Source organism: Anopheles stephensi, chromosome 3 (assembly GCF_013141755.1).
Source record: "Anopheles stephensi strain Indian chromosome 3, UCI_ANSTEP_V1.0, whole genome shotgun sequence".
In the NCBI taxonomy this organism is placed as follows: Eukaryota; Metazoa; Arthropoda; class Insecta; order Diptera; family Culicidae; genus Anopheles; species Anopheles stephensi.
This window is the reverse complement of record NC_050203.1, coordinates 17,197,222-17,217,311: the sequence shown is the minus strand read 5'-3', so window position 1 is coordinate 17,217,311 and position 20,090 is coordinate 17,197,222. Positions and strand designations below refer to the sequence as shown.

The window sequence follows — 20,090 nt, the reverse complement described above, 5'->3', positions numbered from 1 at the left end:
GCAATCTAGCTTTGCCGTACGAGAACTCCATCTCCCTTGTCCGTCTCGATTGGCTTCATGTGGGTGATTAATTAAGCTACTCGTTAGCAACAGATACCGATCGGAGAGACCTGCAGTGAGCTTTTCTGAAGGGCCCTGTTGCTGCCAGTACTAATTTAATTCATTAAGAAAAATGTATTTTTTCATACGTAGCATCATGTAGCAAGGATGATTTCACTCCTACTCAGCAGACCCGAGCTGTAGACGATTGAGCCGATGTTTGTCCGTGTGATTTGTGCGTTAAATCTCGATTAGGCCACAGGGAGATGGGTGGCTGTGTCGGTGAATGCCGGTTTTTTTTCCGATCCGTAGCATTGATTATCGTGTTTTCAGAAGGATGGTTGTTGCTTCCAAAATTTCCAGCTCTGTCCCGTTCACTTTTCTCTGTAGCTTTTTAATGTGCTATTTTCAAACCCAACTTCTACTTGCTCTCTGCATTCCACCCACTGTCCCTTCTGAATGTTGATGTAATCCTGTTGTGAGTGTGTAAGTGTTCGTACCCAAGCCGTGAGTTGTTGTTGTGTGCTCCTTGTGATGAATAGTGTTTCGTTGTTCTAGTCATTGCCACAGCTCCACAGCCCAGATCCTTTCACAATCATCTCCGGAGTTGTGGTTCGCTGTGTGTATTTGTGTATCATCCCTTTTCAAAGCTCAAAGCTCACGCTCTTATCTCTCTCCCTCTCCCTACTGGATCTGTCTATCGCTCGTCTATCTCATCCTTCTACCGTTCATACGCCGTTCTACTCACCCGGACACGGAAATCTGTTCTTGATCTGGTTCTTCTTCTTCTTCTTCTTTCCTAGTTACCCACTCGAGCACCCCCGTAGTATGCTTGGTAATTGAAGGTGGTACAAACACAATCAGAGCTGTGCTAGAATACGTCACCGATAACCCACCGGTTCCGGTAGTAGTGTGTGATGGGTCAGGCCGGGCAGCAGACTTAATAGCGTTTGTACATAAGTAATGCACCGATTTTTTTCTAACTGATATATCTACATTCAACCCTCTGGCCGAGCGGAGATATTAACCAACCAATTTCGTTCGCCCGTCTGGGTACGCGGATTTTGCAGGTATGCAACGGATAATGGAGAGCAGACGGTGCTGGAATCGATGCACGACTACGTGCTCGGCATCATACAGAAAACGTTCGAGGTCAGCTCGGAGCAGGCGGAACAACTGTTCCAGGAGTTGCTGCAATGCACTAAAAATAAAAATCTCGTACGTATAAAGCTCCACTACGGCTTGCCTTTAAAAGGCTAATATTCTTCATTCTGCTCTGTGCCTTCACTCCAGATCACGGTGTTCCGCATACAGGACCGACCGGAGGGCAATACTCAGGAATTGGACCAAACGATTTTAACTGCACTTTTTAAATCACAGCACCTTAGTCCACCGGAGCAGCTCAGCCTGGCGCTTACCTGGAACCGGGTCGACATCGCCCGGTCGGAGATCTTTGTGTACGGACAGGAATGGCCCCACGGTGCACTGGACGAGGCGATGATGCAAGCGCTCGAGCATGACCGTATCGATTTCGTGAAGCTGCTGCTCGAGAACGGTGTTTCGATGCGCAAGTTCCTCACGATACCACGGTTGGAGGAGCTGTACAATACGAAGCACGGTCCGGCCAACACGCTCGGGTACATCCTGCGTGACGTACGGCCCCATATACCGAAGGGCTACGTGTACACGCTGCACGACATTGGGCTGGTCATTAATAAGCTGATGGGTGGCGCATACCGGTCATACTACACACGCCGCAAATTTCGACCAATCTACGCGAAGGTGATGAACAGCTACGTCAACACGCACCGTAAACCGTCCACCTTTCAGCGATCGGCCGGGGTCAACTCGATGAGCCTGCTCACCGGGCTGCTGCCGGTAACGTCCGATATGGCACTGTTTGAGTTGCCGTTCAACGAGCTGCTGATCTGGGCGGTACTGACCAAACGGCAGCAGATGGCACTGCTGATGTGGACACACGGTGAGGAAGCGTTGGCAAAGTCGCTGGTCGCTTGCAAGCTGTACAAGGCGATGGCACACGAGGCGGCCGACGATGATCTCGACACGGAGATCTACGAGGAGTTGCGTAGCTATGCAAAGGAATTCGAGAGCAAAGGACTGAAGCTGCTGGATTTCTGCTACCGGCAGGATGCGGAACGAGCACAGCGGCTGCTGACGTGCGAGCTACAGTCCTGGTCAAGCCAGAGCTGTCTGTCGCTGGCGGTGGCAGCGAATCATCGCGCAATACTGGCCCATCCCTGCAGTCAGATAATACTGGCCGACCTGTGGATGGGTGGGTTGCGCACGAGAAAAAACACCAATCTTAAGGTAGGTGCTGGTTGGGCGTTGTGGATATAAAAACTGGCATTGCAATCACTTCGTTCTCTTCCCTACTCAAAGGTTATTTGTGGACTGCTTTGTCCGTTTTTTATAAGAAAGCTAGACTTCAAATCGAAGGAAGAACTGCAGCAGATGCCACAAACCGAGGAGGAGCATCTGGAAAATCAATATCTCGACTACGAGGATCGCGATAAGAAGGACCCGGATGCGAAGGTATATGCACGTTTACAGGGTTCCTCAAGTGGATAAAATTTCTTTATATTGTGATTGGTTATTTGTAAAAAAAAAAAGCTGCAAACAAACCTTTAACATCTTGCTCTATATCTCTAGTATGGTATTCCGCAATCCTTTGATTTCCATTTCCATAACGGGCATTGTAGAGGTCCTATGCGCGCGAGAAGAATGAAAGGATCACGTATTTTTTTACTGAATTTTATCTATCTTTCTCTCTTTCTCTCTTTCTCTCTTTTGCTCTCTCTCACACACACACTGTCACTCTCTTCTCTCTTTCTCTCTCCTGTGCGTGATCCTGTTCGTACGGTTACCTACTAACTCATCTCACCCCAATTGCCTCAAAACCAATGCCTGCTGCGGGTGCAAATGTTCGGGACTGTACTTTTGTACGACTAACGTAACATACGAAATACTAACACACCGCCGGAACACGTGTTATCCTGCCTCTCCGTATTAATATTCTTCATGTGTGTGTGTGTGTGTCGGTGTGTGGTGGTGCTGGGGAAAATCCTATTTGTGGTGTTGTGTTTCACTTCCCTGCAGAAAGCTCTTGCAAACTCCACGCAAAGCCCGAAATCCGCGGGCGAAAGTGCAGCGCCAACACCGCAGGTATACACCGTAGTAGCGACCGTAATTCTTTCTTGTAGATTTTCTTTCCCACTGCACTCCCCATTTTCTATCTTCCCACCCCTGGTAAAGCTTGCACAAACTCGTGATTTAAAGGAGAAGAAATTGAAGCAAATATCGTGTGAAATTGGTTAATAGTATAGCTGTCAGTAAACGTATCGTCTCAAAATTAATTGTATTTTAAATGTTGTATTTGTACAAAAAATATGTATAAGCTGGCTTAACTTCAAGGTAGAATTTAAAATTTAAATGAAATCAGTGTAAGGATCAAATCATATTCATGACAATAGTAACGGCGACGTCTGATTGGCATTCGTACCATAATCTCCTCGTTTTATCAACTAACATGTGCACTCGCCCTTTTGTTTCTCGTCCAACTTTCGATCCCAGTATTACTGTTTCGGTCTACCTTCCGTCCAACGTATCTTTCTACCTCACAACCTCTCTCTCTATAAGCTCCATCTTGTGTCCCCATCCTACTGTTAGTGATCAAATGTATGTTTCTTTTGTTATACTTCCCGGTTCAACCACCTCAACCTCATTATTGGGGTGGATGAGCTGTGGTTGGGAAAAAACGTCTGGCGTATTGTTTCGTTTCATTTCACGTCCGAACATTGTACCGGTGTACCGAACTGTCCTTTCATGCTGCTGTATTCTCATCCTAGGCGCTTCTGTCCGATACGTACTCAATGAAAGATACCAAAGTGCAGGAAAATGGAAAAGTAAGTGTTTGTCTGTGTCCGGGTGTGTGCCCACCACTAAGTATACGATACTGTTTTGTCGACTTTGTAGTGTTCCCTTTTTATTTTCGTTTTGGTTTTTCTCTAACCTTTCCCAATACAGAACAAGATCCCACCCACCACCGATGTGTGCTAATACAAACAGTCGTTGTTTTATGTTTTTAATTCCATTTTTTTGTTTTTTTTTTCGGGTGGGATTTAGTATGATCAAAGCATTGATTGATAAAGTTTTTCCTGTTTTTCGTTACTTTTAATGACACTATTTACTGTCACTATTTGTCCGCTGATACTAACACAGAACAGGAGCACACAAACATTCTGAAGCACACATCATGAGGATGATCAGTAGCACAAAAAGATTCTAAAAATTTTGAACATTCAGTTAATTAAGTAGAATAGTGATACAGTTTTTCATTTACAACGTTAACCACTGATCATACACTTGCAAATGACTAACACTGGCTGGAAACAAAATCAAACCGTTAACACGCTCACAGTCATTAGAGTTTGTATTGTTTTGCAGACAAATTTTAAACTTTTCGTTTTTTCCCTATTTTTCCTCATATTGTGTATCTTTAATAACTTTTCAACGAGTTCAGGATCTTATCTTGCATTTGTGATTTTTTACGTACAATTTTCTGTCGCTCTTTCTGAAGCTGTGTAAAAAATATTTCCCCTATCAAAACTGTCCCAAAAGCTGTCGTTGGTGTTTCGTTCGTGTGTCCGTGTGAACTCAGTTCTTCCCTTGCTTTATCTGTCCCCTTGCAACGATCTTTCAAAAACAACCTTCCATGTTTTACCGCTGGCCAAAACTATGTTTATGTCACCCCTGGTACTACTCTCTAATCGCTGCTTGCCCTTAAAATTCGAAACAAGATGTGTTGTCGCTTATGTAAATGCATTGACAAAATGTGGGAGCTCGAAACAGGAACCATTTGCCATTTGTGTGAATGTTTCAGAAGATTTTTAAGCAGACCCGGGCGTTCCGAACCGCAAACTTTACACCGTTGTAAATATGAGCCGGCCGTACCGTGCCAACCATTCCGAGGGTTGTATTTTAAATGTGTCCAAAGGGATCCAATGTACAGAGTGTGTGTCCTAACCCCTAGAAGTGGCAACTCGGTCGTTTCGAATCGAATGTTTGAAATTAATTTTAACTGCCTCGGTATCGCACTCAGTTGCGGGCCTGTGTTTCCATAAAGTGTAGCCAGTGTTTAGCTTCATGTGTTTATCACCGTTTTATTTTTATAGGCCCCAAGCTTACTGTCCGGGGCGCGGTTTTGTATAGTATTGTTTTTATTCTCTCCGATACAGATTCCATTTTCATACCACAAATACTACACGGAATCAACAATAGAGTAGCATAGTGTTTTTAATTTTCACTACACCAACAAACACGGGAGTTTTTACCTGCTAGTAGCAAAATTATAAAATAAAATCCACACAACAACAAGCACGCTAAATGAAACCAAAAAAAAAAAAAAACAGCAAAAATCTGGTCATACTATCGATCTAGGCGTTCCTGAACCAAAGAAATATGTTTTATGTTTGAACCTAACACCCGATCTTTTGGTTTCGATTCCCCTTTAGGTAGGTCTGACCGGATGCTTGAGCTCAAAAGTTAGTCCGCCACACTTTACCAATCCACCGGAACGATGTTGATTGTTGATATGCTTTTTTTTCTTTTCATTAAACTAGTGTTGTTGCAAAAAGTTGTTCCGCTTTTAAGTTTAATTTTTATTTTTTGGTTCATATTTTACCCACGTGTAGCTTCTTCCGAACCTATTAAACTGTATTATCTCGATGGATCACAAGTGGATGGGTAGATTAGCTTAATAGTATAGCGCAGAAGCTTATGATGCAAAGAGGGGGGGTTTGCCTTCACTACTGGATTGGTTGCTTGCTCCATGTTTCACATAAATATCTCACCAAACTAGTAGCTATCTTATTAAGCAATTGTAGAACGAGAAGTAAATTGGACTTATCACGCTATTTCGATTTTTATTTTTATAGCATAATTCTACTGATTTATTTAGCATTAGTTATCCTGGTAAAACTGACTTATACTAACATCTGTTTCTACCTGTATATACTCATACTTCATTTGATGTACAGTAATCGTTGGTGCAGTACGTTCCGACGTACAATAAACTAATAGTTTTGACGTATGTTTTAAATCAACCTATTTATTTGAATAGAACTCAAAAAGAGGTGTGTGATTGGAGCTTTCATTTTTTCCAGAAATTTATTATCATTGGCCACTGATACTAATATTTGCGATTTATGCACGGTGTTGATCCAATTCTCATAACGCACGATGGGATATGATTTAAAAATGAATGGTCAAAAAGTGAAAACAATATTTAAAACACCCATTTTGTATATTTCACTTCACACCTTCGAAGGTTTCGCTCACGGATTCGGAAAACAAGGACAACCTGTTCGACAGCGACGGACGCCAGCAGCGACCACTGAAGTTGAAGAAAAAATTCTACGAGTTCTACACAGCTCCCATTACCAAGTTTTGGGCCGATTCGGTAAGTGTGCTTCGCTGTGTCGGATGACCCATTCGTCGCATTCAATTTACATTTCGATTATCCCCATTCCAGATGGCGTACATGTTTTTTCTCGTCCTGTTTACGTACACGGTGCTGGTGCGGATGGAGGAAACGCCGAGCTGGCAGGAGTGCTACGCCATTTCCTACATCACCACGCTGGGCTGTGAGAAGATACGCGAGATCGTATCATCGGAACCGGTGGCAATATCGTAAGGACACACACACACACACACATACGCACAGGCCAAAAGCCCGTTCGGCTATTAATCAAAGCGTGTTCTCGTCCATTTTCCTCCCGCTACAAGGCACAAGTTTTCCGTGTGGGCCTGGAACATGTGGAACCCGTGCGATGCAGCCGCAATCATATTTTTCCACATCGGGCTCGCACTGCGGTTACGGCCGTACACGATGGACATCGGTCGGGTGATATATTGCGTGGATAGCATCTACTGGTATTTGCGGATATTGAACATTCTAGGTGTAAACAAATATTTGGGTAGGTAAAGGCGTCCCCGACGAGCCGTGGCTCGGTCGCTGTTGCTATTTTGGACCGAGTGACGTCCGTTCAAGGATAGTGTCGAATGGGGTTATTTGTTATCGAAGTTAAAGAGTGATAATTTTAGCTTTTGCCAAAGTTTAATGAGAAGCAGGGGACTAACACGGAGATTGATTTAGCCGATTTGCTGATGTGCTCTACATGTTTGCAATCCCCACTCCACAGGACCACTGGTGACGATGATGGGCAAGATGGTGAAGAACATGATTTACTTCGTGGTGCTGTTGCTGGTGGTGTTGATGAGCTTCGGCGTGAGCCGCCAGGCAATCCTATTTCCGAACAACGATGCCAGCTGGCGATTGGTCCGGGACGTGTACTATCAGCCGTACTTCATGCTGTACGGAGAAGTGTTTGCCGACGATATTGATCCGCCGTGCGGTGAGGACCCATCGCAACCACCATGCGTAACGGGTAAGCGTGACTGTTTAAGCGGGCAGCTCTGCAAACACCGACCGACCGACCCAGGACACAAGCTAACGTTTCATCTTCTGTCCGGTTACAGGCCACTGGGTGACACCGATCGCCATGTCGATGTATCTGTTGATAGCGAACATTCTGCTAATCAATCTGCTGATTGCCGTGTTCAACAACATCTTCATCGAGGTGAACGCCGTCTCGCACCAGGTCTGGATGTTCCAACGCTTCACGGTCGTGATGGAGTACCAGCAGAAACCGGTCCTGCCACCACCGCTGATTGCGCTCTGCCATTGCTATTCGCTGCTACGGTACGCGATACGCAAAGCGAAAGGGTTGCAGGAATCACGGGACAATGGGTTGAAGCTGTTTCTCGAAAAGGAAGATATGGAACGGTTGTACGATTTTGAGGAAGAGTGCGTTGAGGGTTACTTCCGCGAGCAGGAAATACTGCTGCAGCAGTCGACGGAGGAGCGGATAAAAAATACGGACGAACGTGTGGACCATATGGCGCAGAAGATAGAGGACATCAATCAGAAGGAAAACATCCAGAGTGCGGCCGTGCAGAACATTGAGTTTCGTTTGCGTAAGGTGGAAGAGTCGGCCGAGCAGATACTGAACCATCTGGACGTGATACACCGGTTCATGTCGGCCCACACGCTCATGAACGATACGCAGGGCTCGACGGGCAACGTGAGTGGCAATGCGACAGCGCCGGGTGGCATGGTGGCGGGCATGATAATGGATCACCGGACGAGGACAATCTCGGAGAGTGATAGCTACATCTTGCCACCGCCGACGACGCAGAGGAAAAAGTTTAACCGATCGCTGACGGAGGTGCGGCCCGATGCGTACATCTTCGACGATGGAAAGCATCTGGAGGTGCGGACGGTGCTGGAGGAGAGTGAGGCCGAACGGTCCCCGGATCAGGTAAGATGTGGTAGTTTAATTGGAGGAGACCTCTTTACCTTTATGCGAACCAATTTTTCAACCATTCTCAGATGTCTCAACAACACGAACGGGATCGCAAATTTTCGATCCGCTCGGAAGACTCGGAAATGTTCCCGGTCGGTAGCGTCCCGAAGGCCCTCTCACCGGTAGACATGCCAACGATCAAACCTTCGCCACCGCCTCCATTTCTGAACATCCGACAGGATACGGCTAGCACCGAAAGCAAGGACACACTAACGCCGTTGGAAGGTGCGGACGATAGAACGTTGGTTGGGGATGAAACGATAGACGACCTGATGGAACCGAACTATGAAGGATTGCGGCAGCGGGCCGGACGGCGACGAAACTCGTCTATGTGTGGACCGAGCGCCAGTATGCCTGCAAATGGTGCCGGTGGAGTACAGGTGTCTGTTGGGCAGGCCGCCCAAGCGGGCAGCGGAAGTGTAGGCATCGGTGGTCGGCGTAACTCGGAAAGTGCATCCGGAGGTGGATTCGATATAAACAAATCTCAGACCAGCCTGTATCAGATGGGCTTCTCCAAGCGGCAGCACAGCATCACGCAATCGGAGCCGGATAGTGGCAATGATCAACGTAAGTAGTTTTGCGTGGGTTAAAGCTAGATCGTTCGGTTATAAATCAACTCTCGTTCGTTTTTGCAGCCGTTCAACGGACCGTTCCAAAGGGACGCCATCTCCTCCTCCAGATACACACGGAGTACACCTCCATCACGGATGAGCTGGAGAGCGTGTGTCACATGATAGCATCACCAACTAGTTCGCTACGGGGTAAATAGTCTTCAGACTAGGTCAAGCTCCTTATTCTTACTTCTCAATTTTTCTCCTTTGCAGAAGATCGCACGAAGAACGTAAACGAACTGACAAATCCCGAATTTGCCGCCATGATGGAGAAGCAGCACCTCAAGGAGTGCGAAGACAGTGATTACATGATGATGGAAAAATTGTTCCAAACGCGCTGTTCGCTCGAGGACAGTGACGAGTACTTTGACGACACCGAACCGGAAGAGCACGGACCCCGCAAAATGTTACGTCGCGAGACAGCCATCGAACTGCCGGTGACACCATCGAAATCAAACATCGTTTCCCTAGCGGACAGTAGCCTAGGCCACGAGGATTTTACCATGAAGCACGAACGTCAACCGGCTTCGAACCGTAACTCGTTGCGTGATTCAAAGAACTCGCCACTATCCCTATCGAGCCAGAACTCACCACGCAACTCACAGTACATGCAATCCTCCTTTCTGAATCCCACCGTGTGCGATGGTGCCGGCCGGCTGTACAAGAAGTCGTGCGAAAGTCTGCAGAAAAATTCCAGCACCGACACGGAGTATTCGCTGCAGCCGTACCGGTTCATCAAGCAAAGTTCGAACGAAACGAACAGTTCGTTCAACATCGACAACTCGTCGATCACGAACGATATGTCGATCGATGGCGAAACGAGCCTCAACTCGACCGTCATCGAAATGGTTTCAGCACCGTCGATAGCGGCGGCGGCGGCGGCGGCAGTCGCTTCGGCCCCCGCCCTGCCCGACGGCGAACGTGGCGGTTTCCCAACCAAACGCACCTCATCGCTCGGTAGCAGCTCGGCCGCGGTAGAAATGCGACAGGGATTGTTGAAGGGTAGCAAAGACAGGGGAAGCAAGGACGGTAGCGGTAGCGGTGGTTCCATTCCGGAAGGGTTAGAACGGGCCGTACCGGGCACCAGTTCAGTAGCACAGGTTCCGTCCGGTACGATGGTACCGAATAAACCACCCCGTTCGGCTCGGTTCACCGACAGTTTGACCGTGCTCGGACCCAAGAGTATACTGAGCCGGTTGAAGGAAAGTAGCTCGACCAGCACGGAGGAAGGACCGCAGCGGGACACGAGTGCACCGATACCGTGCATCAGCACAAACCTGGTGCAGGACGAAATAGCGAAACTATCCTCGAACATTAAGAGCAGCACGGATGAGGATACCGAACCGCCGTTCAATGAAACAATGTGCTGATTTTAGTTGTGCCCTCCGACCGAGGTGTAATGTTAGCATAGGTGGGGAGAGTTGTTGAAGGGTGGATGATACGATTCGAATACGCTTGATACCACTGGTGATGGGGTGACTGTTAGGGAGGAGATGTACTTATCGTTGTACACAGGTACTTAATCATACAAGAGCGTCTAACATATATCTATCTGTCATGCAAAGTTGATGTTCCCCCGGTTAAGAATCGTGAAAGTGGTTTAAAGTTTGTGAAGAGCTTGTCGGTAGGATCGAACCCGTGTTTCATCATCGCAACGTTTCCAGCAGGTTACATACCCGAAATCCCACTAGCAACACGCAGATGCATATCAATCATTTGAGCCGACTTTCTAACCGATACAATTCCCACTGAACCGTGCGCCCGAGCAGTTTCACATTAGCCGTGATCGTTAGACAGTGAATAAGAAACGAAGAACCTATTTTCTTAAGAACGGCCTGGCCGTATATCCTACCAGAAGCACCCTAATGGGCGAAGATCTTTCTCTACTGTTACACAACGGAAACCTAAGCCTAGTGTATAGTTTGATGCACCTTTTAAACCTCAACCTTCCCCACGAAGCTCACAACCGTATCGAACACAGTGCGATTAAAGTGTGAACATACAATAAGCCAACGTTAGCACGGAAAAGAAAGGTGCGTAAGACAAGTTGTTCTGATTGGTGCATAAATCTTAAATGGAGGGCGTGAAACACGCCCTCACGGAACTGCCACAAGCCATCATGCTTAGAGACGGGATGGTTACATGTTGTACTTTAAGTTTAACAAACTATTTTTATTGGTGCTCCAGTTGCAGCTGCAGGCGAGCGTGAACCTATCCCAGTACAGCTTTAATGAGTTTTGTTACAATCATTTTAAAATAGGTAGCTTAAACGCAAGCTTTAAGTTAGTGTTACGCATCTTATGTTGTAAGGTGTATGAAATAGTTTAGTTATAGCAGTATGGTACCGGCAAATTAACGCTTTATTAAAGGTCGGCAGATGTACATGCTCACAGCTTACGAACCCAACTCACTCGATGATGCTCGATGATGGAATGGTGAGCAGCTCACACAGCAGCGGCTCGTACGAGCTTCACTGAGCACTGAAACCTACATGGATCCTGTGACGATAGGAACACGATGAATGTAGTAGTAATTCACGATCCCTCACATGTGTTGTACTAAAATATGACAATATTATTGAATTGAATCAGTATAACAGACGTGGAGCAGAGCAGTGCAGCGCGTGGTACGAGATAGTTGTGTGTTGAAACAATAATAATGCCGTAAAATAGTGTTTGAATAAATGAGCTGCATCCTGGGTGGAATGTGAGCCGATCGGAGCGTGTTAGGGTTTGTTGAAAATGCATTAAAATATGACTATTATGGAAGAAAAAAATCAATCAAGCCGAAAGCCGTAAACACAATAAATGGGTTGTACTGAACAGGAGTGAAAACATTTACAATGCAGCAAGCAGGTGTAGCGCGAGCTGTTCTGAAGAAATGTTTGCGTTCTATTGATTTTTTTTATTACAGCCATTGGCATTGTTGGCATTGTTTCAGCCTGCAGAATCAGCCGTTTCGTGAGAAGGTGGCTGTATAGTGGCTGCATTAAGAAATCGTTTAAGTTTTAGTGATTTAAGTGAAAGGTCAGATAGAAGGATGATGCAAATCGAAAGGCGCACACTGAACTGAGCAGAGAAGCAGCGGGCAAAAGGAATGTTTTTGAATAAATTCAGTTGAATGAAGATTTTCGGTGTGATGTTTTATTTTTTAATTTTGTGTGGAATGTGTAATTTTGGTGTGATTTTTAGGCAGAATTCCCCTGGATGCGCTAGGTAGTTCACTCAAAGCTTGATGATGAATAAGCTCTTCTCTACCATTTCCGTGTTTAATAAATATTGTCATGTTAGATTTCAGAAACCTCGTCCGCTACAAATTCTTCATCAGCTACACTGTTAGAAATGCCGTTCTACAAAAGAAAAGACGACAGGTTAGAATAGCTATAAGAACACTCTTCTATAAAATACTATAAATACCTCACAGTTCATCCTCTGCATCTCCTGCTTTACGTGACGCTCGAAGAATCCCATCCGATGCATGGTGTAGCTGATGACGGCCAGCAGTATCAGCCCACCGAACGACGACGTCACGTAGATCCAGATCGGTGTACTTACGCTCACATCGCGATACACGACCGTGTACGGATTGTTGCGTGCAATGCGGAACGTTTCCCTCGCCTCATCGGACGGCTTCTGCAGATCGCTCAGCACCTGTAGCACAAGAATGTTTTCCTGCTCCTGCAGACATGCTTCCACCGTCTCCAGGTTCAGTTTGTACTGCAGCTCCAGAAAGATGGGTTTGTTGATCGCTGGGCAGGGGGGCAGCGCTATTTGCAGCTGCAAACAGTCAACATTCGACGTGTTTTCTGTACAGGTGAAGTAGACTGACCTTAGAGGAGGCAGCTCGTCTAGCTGGATCGAACTTAAATTCGGTCTGATTGAGGGCAGCCAAAGGTTGGATCGTTTCTGGCGTGCATCACCATGCCCAAATGGATGCCCTTCGTCTAGGTATTCTGATGAAGACGGGCTTTCAGGGTGCAGAGAGTATTCGATGTTATTGGGTACGTCCACTTCATCGGCACCTCGTCGGGAAGGTATCGGTTCGGGTTGTTTCTTCGTGTAAAAGTCAAACGTTTGCTTAAGAAAACCGTTCCCCGCGGATGGTTGAATCCAGTTCACTTGCAACGGTGTATCGTTGAAGCTGCTGCGTACCTGCACATCATCAAGACTTATTATTTGACAGCTTTTCCGATTAGCTGCATGAGCTGGCGTGTAGCTAATCGGAACGTCCACAATCAACAGTGAGCCGTTTAGCGGACTTGGTCCGTTGTTGTGTAATTTTATGAGTTGTGTTACATTCAGGGACTTTGTCTGTGCATCGAGACTTGCTTCTTGTGGTGATGTTTTACTGGAAGGAAGAGCATAGGGTTAGAATTAGTATCAGAACGGTTGAGACACTCGCAGCGCACCCGCCTCACCTCACGATGTCGATGTGGCTAAACTCGTGTACAAACAACCGCGCTTCTGCCTCATTGTCCTTTGGCCATTGTTCCTTGCTGGTCGTTAACCCTTGCAAGTGAACATCCACAAACCCAAGATGTGCCTGCACCTGTGTCACATCAAACGTGAGAAAGTATTTCATCCTTGTGAAGCTTTTCAACGGAAGACCATTGTTCAATCCACACAGGAAGCTAATCCGATCACCCACTGGCTTCGATTGCTGACATTCCGGGGCAGGATTTGATGGGGAGCCCAATCGAAGCAACGACAGCGTGGTAATGTTCAGCTGAGGAAGGTAGGCATTTTCACCCGCATTTTCAATGTCCACCTCGAGGGTTACCGTTTTCGAGCTACCGACAATGTACAGCATGGGCACATCGACCCACCGAAGGTTGGAAAGTTTGAGGTCCGTTACACAAACTTCCTTCCGGCAGCCAGTTTTGAAGGGAATTCGTTCCTGGACGCGATAAGAGTTCTGAGGTTCAACAATCGCACAGTGCTCACAAAAGTGGCTTCCATTGGTGGGAGGTGAAGCCGAAGCAGCTACTCCGAATTCGAGTTCAATTATCAGTGGTTTGTAGAGTGTGGCTGGTGAAGGATTGACCACGATGCTGTAGTCTAGGCACGAGGTAACGTTCCCTATGGTGGTATACTCGTATTTAGTGTCTGGATTTCTTCGATTGCCGATCGACGCCCGTCCCATCTGGCTATCCACGTCCAGTGTGTACTGTATCGCAACGGGAAACGGAAGTCCTGCAGGGTAGTCTGTTGACCAGCAGATGGCGATTACGAACAGTTCACCATTGGCGGAAAGTTCTCGTTTGGTGGAGTTAATCCTTGCCTCGATTCGAACCACCGGGTATGAGCGGAACACGTACACGGACTCGCCGTTCGGAGCTCCAACTGCAAGATCAGCGAACCCGTTACCATCGATGTCGACTCCACGTGAAAGCGAGTGGCCAAACATGTACGGCTGTCGGGATGGTTTTTGCAACGAAGTAAGGGATGGAGCTAATCGCTGACTTGGTCGTGACTGTACTCCATTTACCGATCCGAGGTATATGTATACGGCTCCATTCTCCTCAAACGGAGCACCGATCGCAATGTCTAGAATAGGTCATAGGATAAGAATGTAAGAATAAGGGTGACGTTTGCATGAATTTGCGTGTCGATCGCACTTACCTCCGTATCCATCTCTATTGATGTCTCCAATTTTGCCTAAACTCGTACCAAACCTTCCACCCAGCTCGTACGAGCTCATCAGCTTAACCTGCAGACCGAAGTTCAATTCGCCCTCGTTGAGCATTACATACACCGCTCCGTTATCATGCTCCATCGCACGGCTGTGCATCGGAGCACTGATGGCAAGGTCCGGCAAGCCATCACTGTTAAAGTCCTCCGTCAGCAGGCCATACCCAAAGTACTCTCCAAACTGTTGCCCCACGAACGTCCGATAGCGAACGATCACCGTCTCGCGAACGGTGCGATTGTCTGCATAGTCAAAGATAATTACCTCACCGTTTTGATTCCGTGCCTGCGGTGCACTTGCCACGTACAGCATCTTCTGTGTGCCCAGAAAGCGTCCCGAGCTGACCGCATATCCGAAGTAAGAATTTGGCATTATGTTAGTGTACTTCGGATTCGGTACAACGGTTTCGTGGGCAAGCTTTCGTCTGTAGACGTAATCCCGGTAAACGTTCTGTAGGTCAGTGCTGGGTATTTTAGCAAGCTGACGGTAGCGTAGAACGGTGCCTCGCCAAAACATTACACCGGGAGCTCCGATGAGTACTTCATCCCCGTCATCGGTCACGTGTAGACTGAAGCCCTGCTCACCGAACATATAGTTGTAGGTTTTGTCACTGTTTTGCTGTAGTGCTATAAGTGTAGAACAAACGGTTTAGATGACACTTCTTGAACATTTTACGTTCTAGCTACCTTTCAAGCGCAGTGGTTTTATTTTGTACAAATTGTTTGGCTCATTGATGTCGGCCACATCCTCCGTGAGGTAGCAAATGCCGTGCAAGAGATACACTGCCTCCAGGTTGCCTTTCAGCTGTGGAGCACAGGCTACAAACCATGCGTTCTCGGCACCGAGGCCGGCCACCGTTGCTCCGAGCATTTGGTGATCTTTAAGTTCCGATCGAATCTCGCGATGGTAGGTGTAGTAATCCTCATAGTTGGAGTTGCCCTGCCGATCGAGACGGTACGGGACGCAGGCCGTGGGGGTCTCCCGGAAGTCGCACTTGTAAATGGCACCAGTTTCGTTGACGTTTCGCTGATACTCCAAATCGGACTGGGCTCGCGGTGCTCCGACTAGCACGCTGTGATGGATGAATGGATGTATTTTAGTGTGGATATTTAGAAAATATAATTTGAATTTTTGATTGTCTAAGAATCCTTAAGGTGATGCAATTGGTAAAAATCAGGGTTCAGAGAGAAATTTACTGATGTTCACCTGAATATTGCTGAGGGCAGTTCACAAAAACATTGACTGGATGTGATAAAGTTTGTAGCATGGTTATTTTTCGTTATTTTCTCATACAGCTTATTACAAGAATTTTTACTTCCTATTAGAAGTCTCACTTTCCCATCTGGCCCCTGATCTAAAGATAGTTACACATCTTGTGCAAAAGCTACGTATCTTAACAGAACTCAAGGCAAGGCAGTGGCAGAATTTATCACTCGCGTTGACCAAAGCGCAACGACCGTTCAAACGATATGGGCGATTGTGCTGCATCACGTACTCATAGCAGGCAAGAACGTAGTTTTCCGCGATAGAAACTGTTACTCATTCACGATCGAGACTCACCCACTAGTACGCAGGTTGACAGAGAATCCAAAGTAGGAGCTTCTCGTCGGCCGTATAAACGTTTTGAGTGTTGGATGATGGAATACATAGTTAGCGTCTGGTGATAAATTAAACCCGCTCACTGTCCACACACTTGCTAAGATCATTAGCGAGATCATTCTTTGAGAAACTAGAAACTTATATTAATATCGTGAGATGAGATGTATAAGCTAACACTACGTTTGCTAGAGTATTGCATTGAAAACACTTAACAAAACACTTAAAATGCACATCGCTCAACACGTCTTGCGCTTACGAATTCGCAAACAGAACTAGCTCATTTGCTCGCTTCGCAAGACACCATTGATAAGAACGGTCGTTTATCAAACATATGCTGGAAGAAGTTCTTGCCGCACACACTTGTTCTACAGCTGAGTATATGTGATCTCGTACTGGTTGAGTCACTCACGCACGGGGTGTTGTTCGGGTTGAGTGATTGTTGTGAACTGATCGACTTCAATTGACGAGGCTGTCGTACACATCTGTTTCGTTTGGTGAGTAAGCGTTTCATAAAAAAAACGATTTACATAATTTGAAAAAAAAGAATAAAGCAAACAAAATTTTTTGTTTCAGGAATCTTTCTCGCTTTCTCTCTCTCTCTTCTTGGCCTAACGACCTCTTAAGGTCATGCCTGCCATTTCTGGCTTACTAGACTTTATGATACCATCTAGTTGGATAACTAGCCCTCACTACGAGGGAACGGTCCGGATAGGATTTGAAACCCGGTCCTGCCGTGCAAAGACCGGCAATTGTTGTCGGCCACCGGACCGCCATTTATGCTTAGTAATATATCTTGGATTTATGACCAAAAGTCAAGATCTTTTATTAATAATAAGAGATTGGCTAATACTCACGATCTGTTGAAGTAGATTCATTCCATATTCGACCATTTTGCATATTGTGAGAAAGAACGACATAAAGAAGGTTTTAGTTTGTTAATTAAACCAATTTGGTTTTTGATGACTAAATTATAGTAACCCTACTTGTAATCCAGTTATCCCTCCTATTAAGCTCCCATTTTAAGCTCTTGTTTTAGTTGACCGTACATCCAGCAAGAGTTTTGCGTCTTCGCATCAAGCATGTGCCGCACGAACCTACCTCAGCTGACTTCCTATTTTCTCTTATCGTTTTCTGTACGCACACGAAACGTTATGTAAATGAGGCAAGTAATAAATCCTGCCCCCTATGTGTGAGTTTTCCCTCTGGTGTCTTATCTATCGTGCTCCTTTTTCCCGGCAGCTATAGCATAGGATCGGCTAATCGGCTCGATCAGGAACCAGTTGATCGATGTCCCACAAATCATGTCTTCATTTGAGTATACAAGCGAAGGCCCCAGGAAGCGAAGCGCACTGTGGGAGCATACACTCACAACAAAGTTAGAAAGACCATCGAAATGCGGGGGGGTCCAACGAGAGTTGGCGAGTCGGAGGCGCACGTTGGTGCAGTAGCGAGCGTTATGCACCTTGCCTGTCTAATGACTTCTTCTCGGAACGCCGTGGAACGTGCGGCTCGGACCCACTTTCGGGGTTGCACTTTCTTTGGGCTCGCTCACCCTCGGTATTTCCTTCTCACCATTAGCGCCGGTCTCGGATCTCGGCTTCCGAGCGAGAGTGATGGAAGTTGCATCATCGGAGGAATATCAATTGCACGCTGCTTGCTCAACCTTTGCCGATCTCTAACACGCGGTGAGTTGGTTCGCATGCATCATGAACCAACTGAATTTGGTGAATTTGCAAAATTGGATGAGCCCCGGAATGTTCGGAAGTGCATGAGCACTTCGCAGATAGAAAAGGAAAATGAAAGATACAAGATTTCGGTTGAGAGTGATTTAAAAGCACAACCGTTGTTCCTGTAACACAACTTAAACGTCTTAAACAGTGTCTGTATGAGGTTCTCAGGGGTTACGAATCATTCTCAGCTTCCATCTTTTATGAACAATAAAAAATGTGTAAGCTCATAGTAAAATAAATGCGTAATAGCTCGCCTTAGTCATGCACTTTTGCTCGTGATCATCAAAGAGCACGCAACAGCCGTTTACATTGTAAGGTAAATATATAAAGAAAGTAACAATGTAGACTAAAATAGAATAAAACGAAAACCCTTTACTTTGTGCGATGCCAAGTAAAAGCCATTTCAGCAAATTGGGAACGTTTTGCAGGTGGATGAGTTTGGCTTCTTCTGAAGCGTCGAATCGTGGGAATCGCATTTAGTATGCAAGTGACCATTTTTCCAGGAGGAAAATAAAAAATCGGACATTGTTGGTTGGAGCATGGGGTACAGTGTTGTACACAATTTCGTCCGAGGGTTGGATTAAAAAAATTATTTAATAAATTAAATTAAATTAGATTTAATTAATTTTTTATACGAAATGTTGTAGCTAGTAGATTTAAAAGGTTTATTATTTTTTAAGCTATAGTAAAAAATGTCAGCATTGAAGTGGAGCATACTTTTGGATAAATTTGTTTGTTTTTGCACACTTATTGTGTTCCTCAAATTAAGAACACTTTTTAACACATTCACTGCAATGTTCATGTACTGTACCGTTTACTGTATGAAGCTCCAACGGGTGATTCAAATGACACGACATTTAAGCTTCCCGTTTCTTAAATCCCCCGCTCAGTATAAACGATCGTCGGCTGCACCGAGAAATGTTTGCAGCTTCTGTAGCGACAAACGACACAAAACAATTTGAACCACGAAAGCGACCGCGTCGCGACGGCCCTGGACGTGAACCGATTATGTGCGCACGATGCACTCGCAGTGATCCACATAATCGTACAGCCCCAGGTGATTGCCGGCATCGATTGTAATGCATCCGAAACGTACGGATCGGATCGGTTACCGGGCACGATTCGTTGTGCATGCGTGCGCACTCGTCACCGGGCCCCGGACCGAAAAAGTGCGCACAGTTTACGAGGCTGCTAATTAGTCCTGGCCATGCATGCGATCCGTACGCCAGTGTGTTGCATCGGTTCGATGTGGGTGGTTGCGTGACAGCAGCAGCCGTTTGTAGTGCATGCGGAGGGAGAGATTGAAAGGTTGGAAAATTTCCTCAAAACCTGAACCCAATTATATCTTCGCGGCTGCACGTCGACTGTACGGGAGCAAAATTCCCTTTCGTTTGGTAAATGAGCATCGAGGTTGTATTACGCCACAGTCCTTACTTACGTGCTGATTGCGTTAAGAGTTAATTGTAACTGTGTAAGAAATTAAGCCATTTCCCAAACAATGAATAGGGCTTATTTGTAGATTACTTCTCGATGCTCTTTTAAAGTTGGAGTAATGTAAGGAAGTAGCTGGTTTAATACTGGTGAACGTATAAAACTGTTCAACGTGAAGCTTTCAACGTGAGATCGTGTTAAATACGATGTTTGAATCATGTTCTTACACGGCTTCCTATTAATTATTCCACTTTATTTTTGTATTTATTATTTCTTTCCCTCCTCCAGGTATTACTGCTTGTAAAAGGCTTGCATAACTTGCATTTCCTGCCAGGCTTGTAATTACTTTTGCCTACCCTTTTCCATCTCGTACTTAAGCCATCGAACAGCGATGGCTGGAATAAACCACTTCTAATCAGACCCGGTCCTTGCCCACTTAAACCTAGCAAAGTAGAAATAGTCGTATTTTGCTTCCTGTAATGTGGAGCTGTTCCAACAGGCCAAACAGTCTACAAAACGGTCCCCTAAACAGCATTGTAACGCAAACG

At 45.9% G+C, this 20,090-nt stretch overlaps 2 protein-coding genes across 30 annotated transcripts in view; one reads left to right on the top strand and one right to left on the bottom strand.

The window, feature by feature from the left end:
- The window catches only part of LOC118509915 (transient receptor potential cation channel trpm), a 66,838-nt gene extending 54,619 nt beyond the window's left edge, over positions 1-12,219 (top strand). For 22 of the 29 annotated variants that reach the window (XM_036051212.1, XM_036051219.1, XM_036051210.1 and 19 more), the window contains 15 exons: positions 843-999; positions 1,110-1,257; positions 1,333-2,367; positions 2,440-2,592; positions 3,157-3,222; positions 3,906-3,962; positions 5,571-5,600; positions 6,386-6,517; positions 6,590-6,747; positions 6,844-7,034; positions 7,260-7,505; positions 7,597-8,438; positions 8,510-9,050; positions 9,119-9,244; positions 9,308-11,921. In XM_036051212.1, coding sequence (XP_035907105.1) covers positions 843-999; positions 1,110-1,257; positions 1,333-2,367; positions 2,440-2,592; positions 3,157-3,222; positions 3,906-3,962; positions 5,571-5,600; positions 6,386-6,517; positions 6,590-6,747; positions 6,844-7,034; positions 7,260-7,505; positions 7,597-8,438; positions 8,510-9,050; positions 9,119-9,244; positions 9,308-10,464 — 5,039 coding nt within the window. In that variant the 3' untranslated portion in view covers positions 10,465-11,921. Of the gene's footprint in view, positions 1-842; positions 1,000-1,109; positions 1,258-1,332; positions 2,368-2,439; positions 2,593-3,156; positions 3,223-3,905; positions 3,963-5,570; positions 5,601-6,385; positions 6,518-6,589; positions 6,748-6,843; positions 7,035-7,259; positions 7,506-7,596; positions 8,439-8,509; positions 9,051-9,118; positions 9,245-9,307 lie in introns of all 29 variants that reach the window. The other 7 variants (XM_036051205.1, XM_036051216.1, XM_036051221.1 and 4 more) reach the window with 5 other exon arrangements.
- Positions 12,202-16,726, bottom strand: LOC118509918 (integrin alpha-PS3-like). Its single transcript, XM_036051227.1, has 6 exons — positions 16,343-16,726; positions 15,469-15,854; positions 14,716-15,408; positions 13,512-14,640; positions 12,511-13,441; positions 12,202-12,443 (listed from the first exon to the last, which is right to left on the bottom strand). Exons 1-6 carry the CDS (start codon positions 16,498-16,500, stop codon positions 12,381-12,383), a joined length of 3,360 nt encoding a protein of 1,119 aa, XP_035907120.1. The 5' UTR covers positions 16,501-16,726; the 3' UTR covers positions 12,202-12,380.
- Between the last annotated feature and the right edge of the window lie 3,364 nt (positions 16,727-20,090).

Bases quoted from the DNA above. Each gene is read 5' to 3' on its own strand.
- LOC118509918 (XM_036051227.1), bottom strand. From the start codon at position 16,500: ATGATCTCGCTAATGATCTTAGCAAGTGTGTGGACAGTGAGCGGGTTT. The intron at 14,641-14,715 runs GTAAGTGCGATC...GACCTATTCTAG, and splicing joins CAATAGAGATGGATACGGAG to ACATTGCGATCGGTGCTCCG. The intron at 12,444-12,510 runs GTATTTATAGTA...TTTCTTTTGTAG, and splicing joins TGCAGAGGATGAACTGTGAG to AACGGCATTTCTAACAGTGT.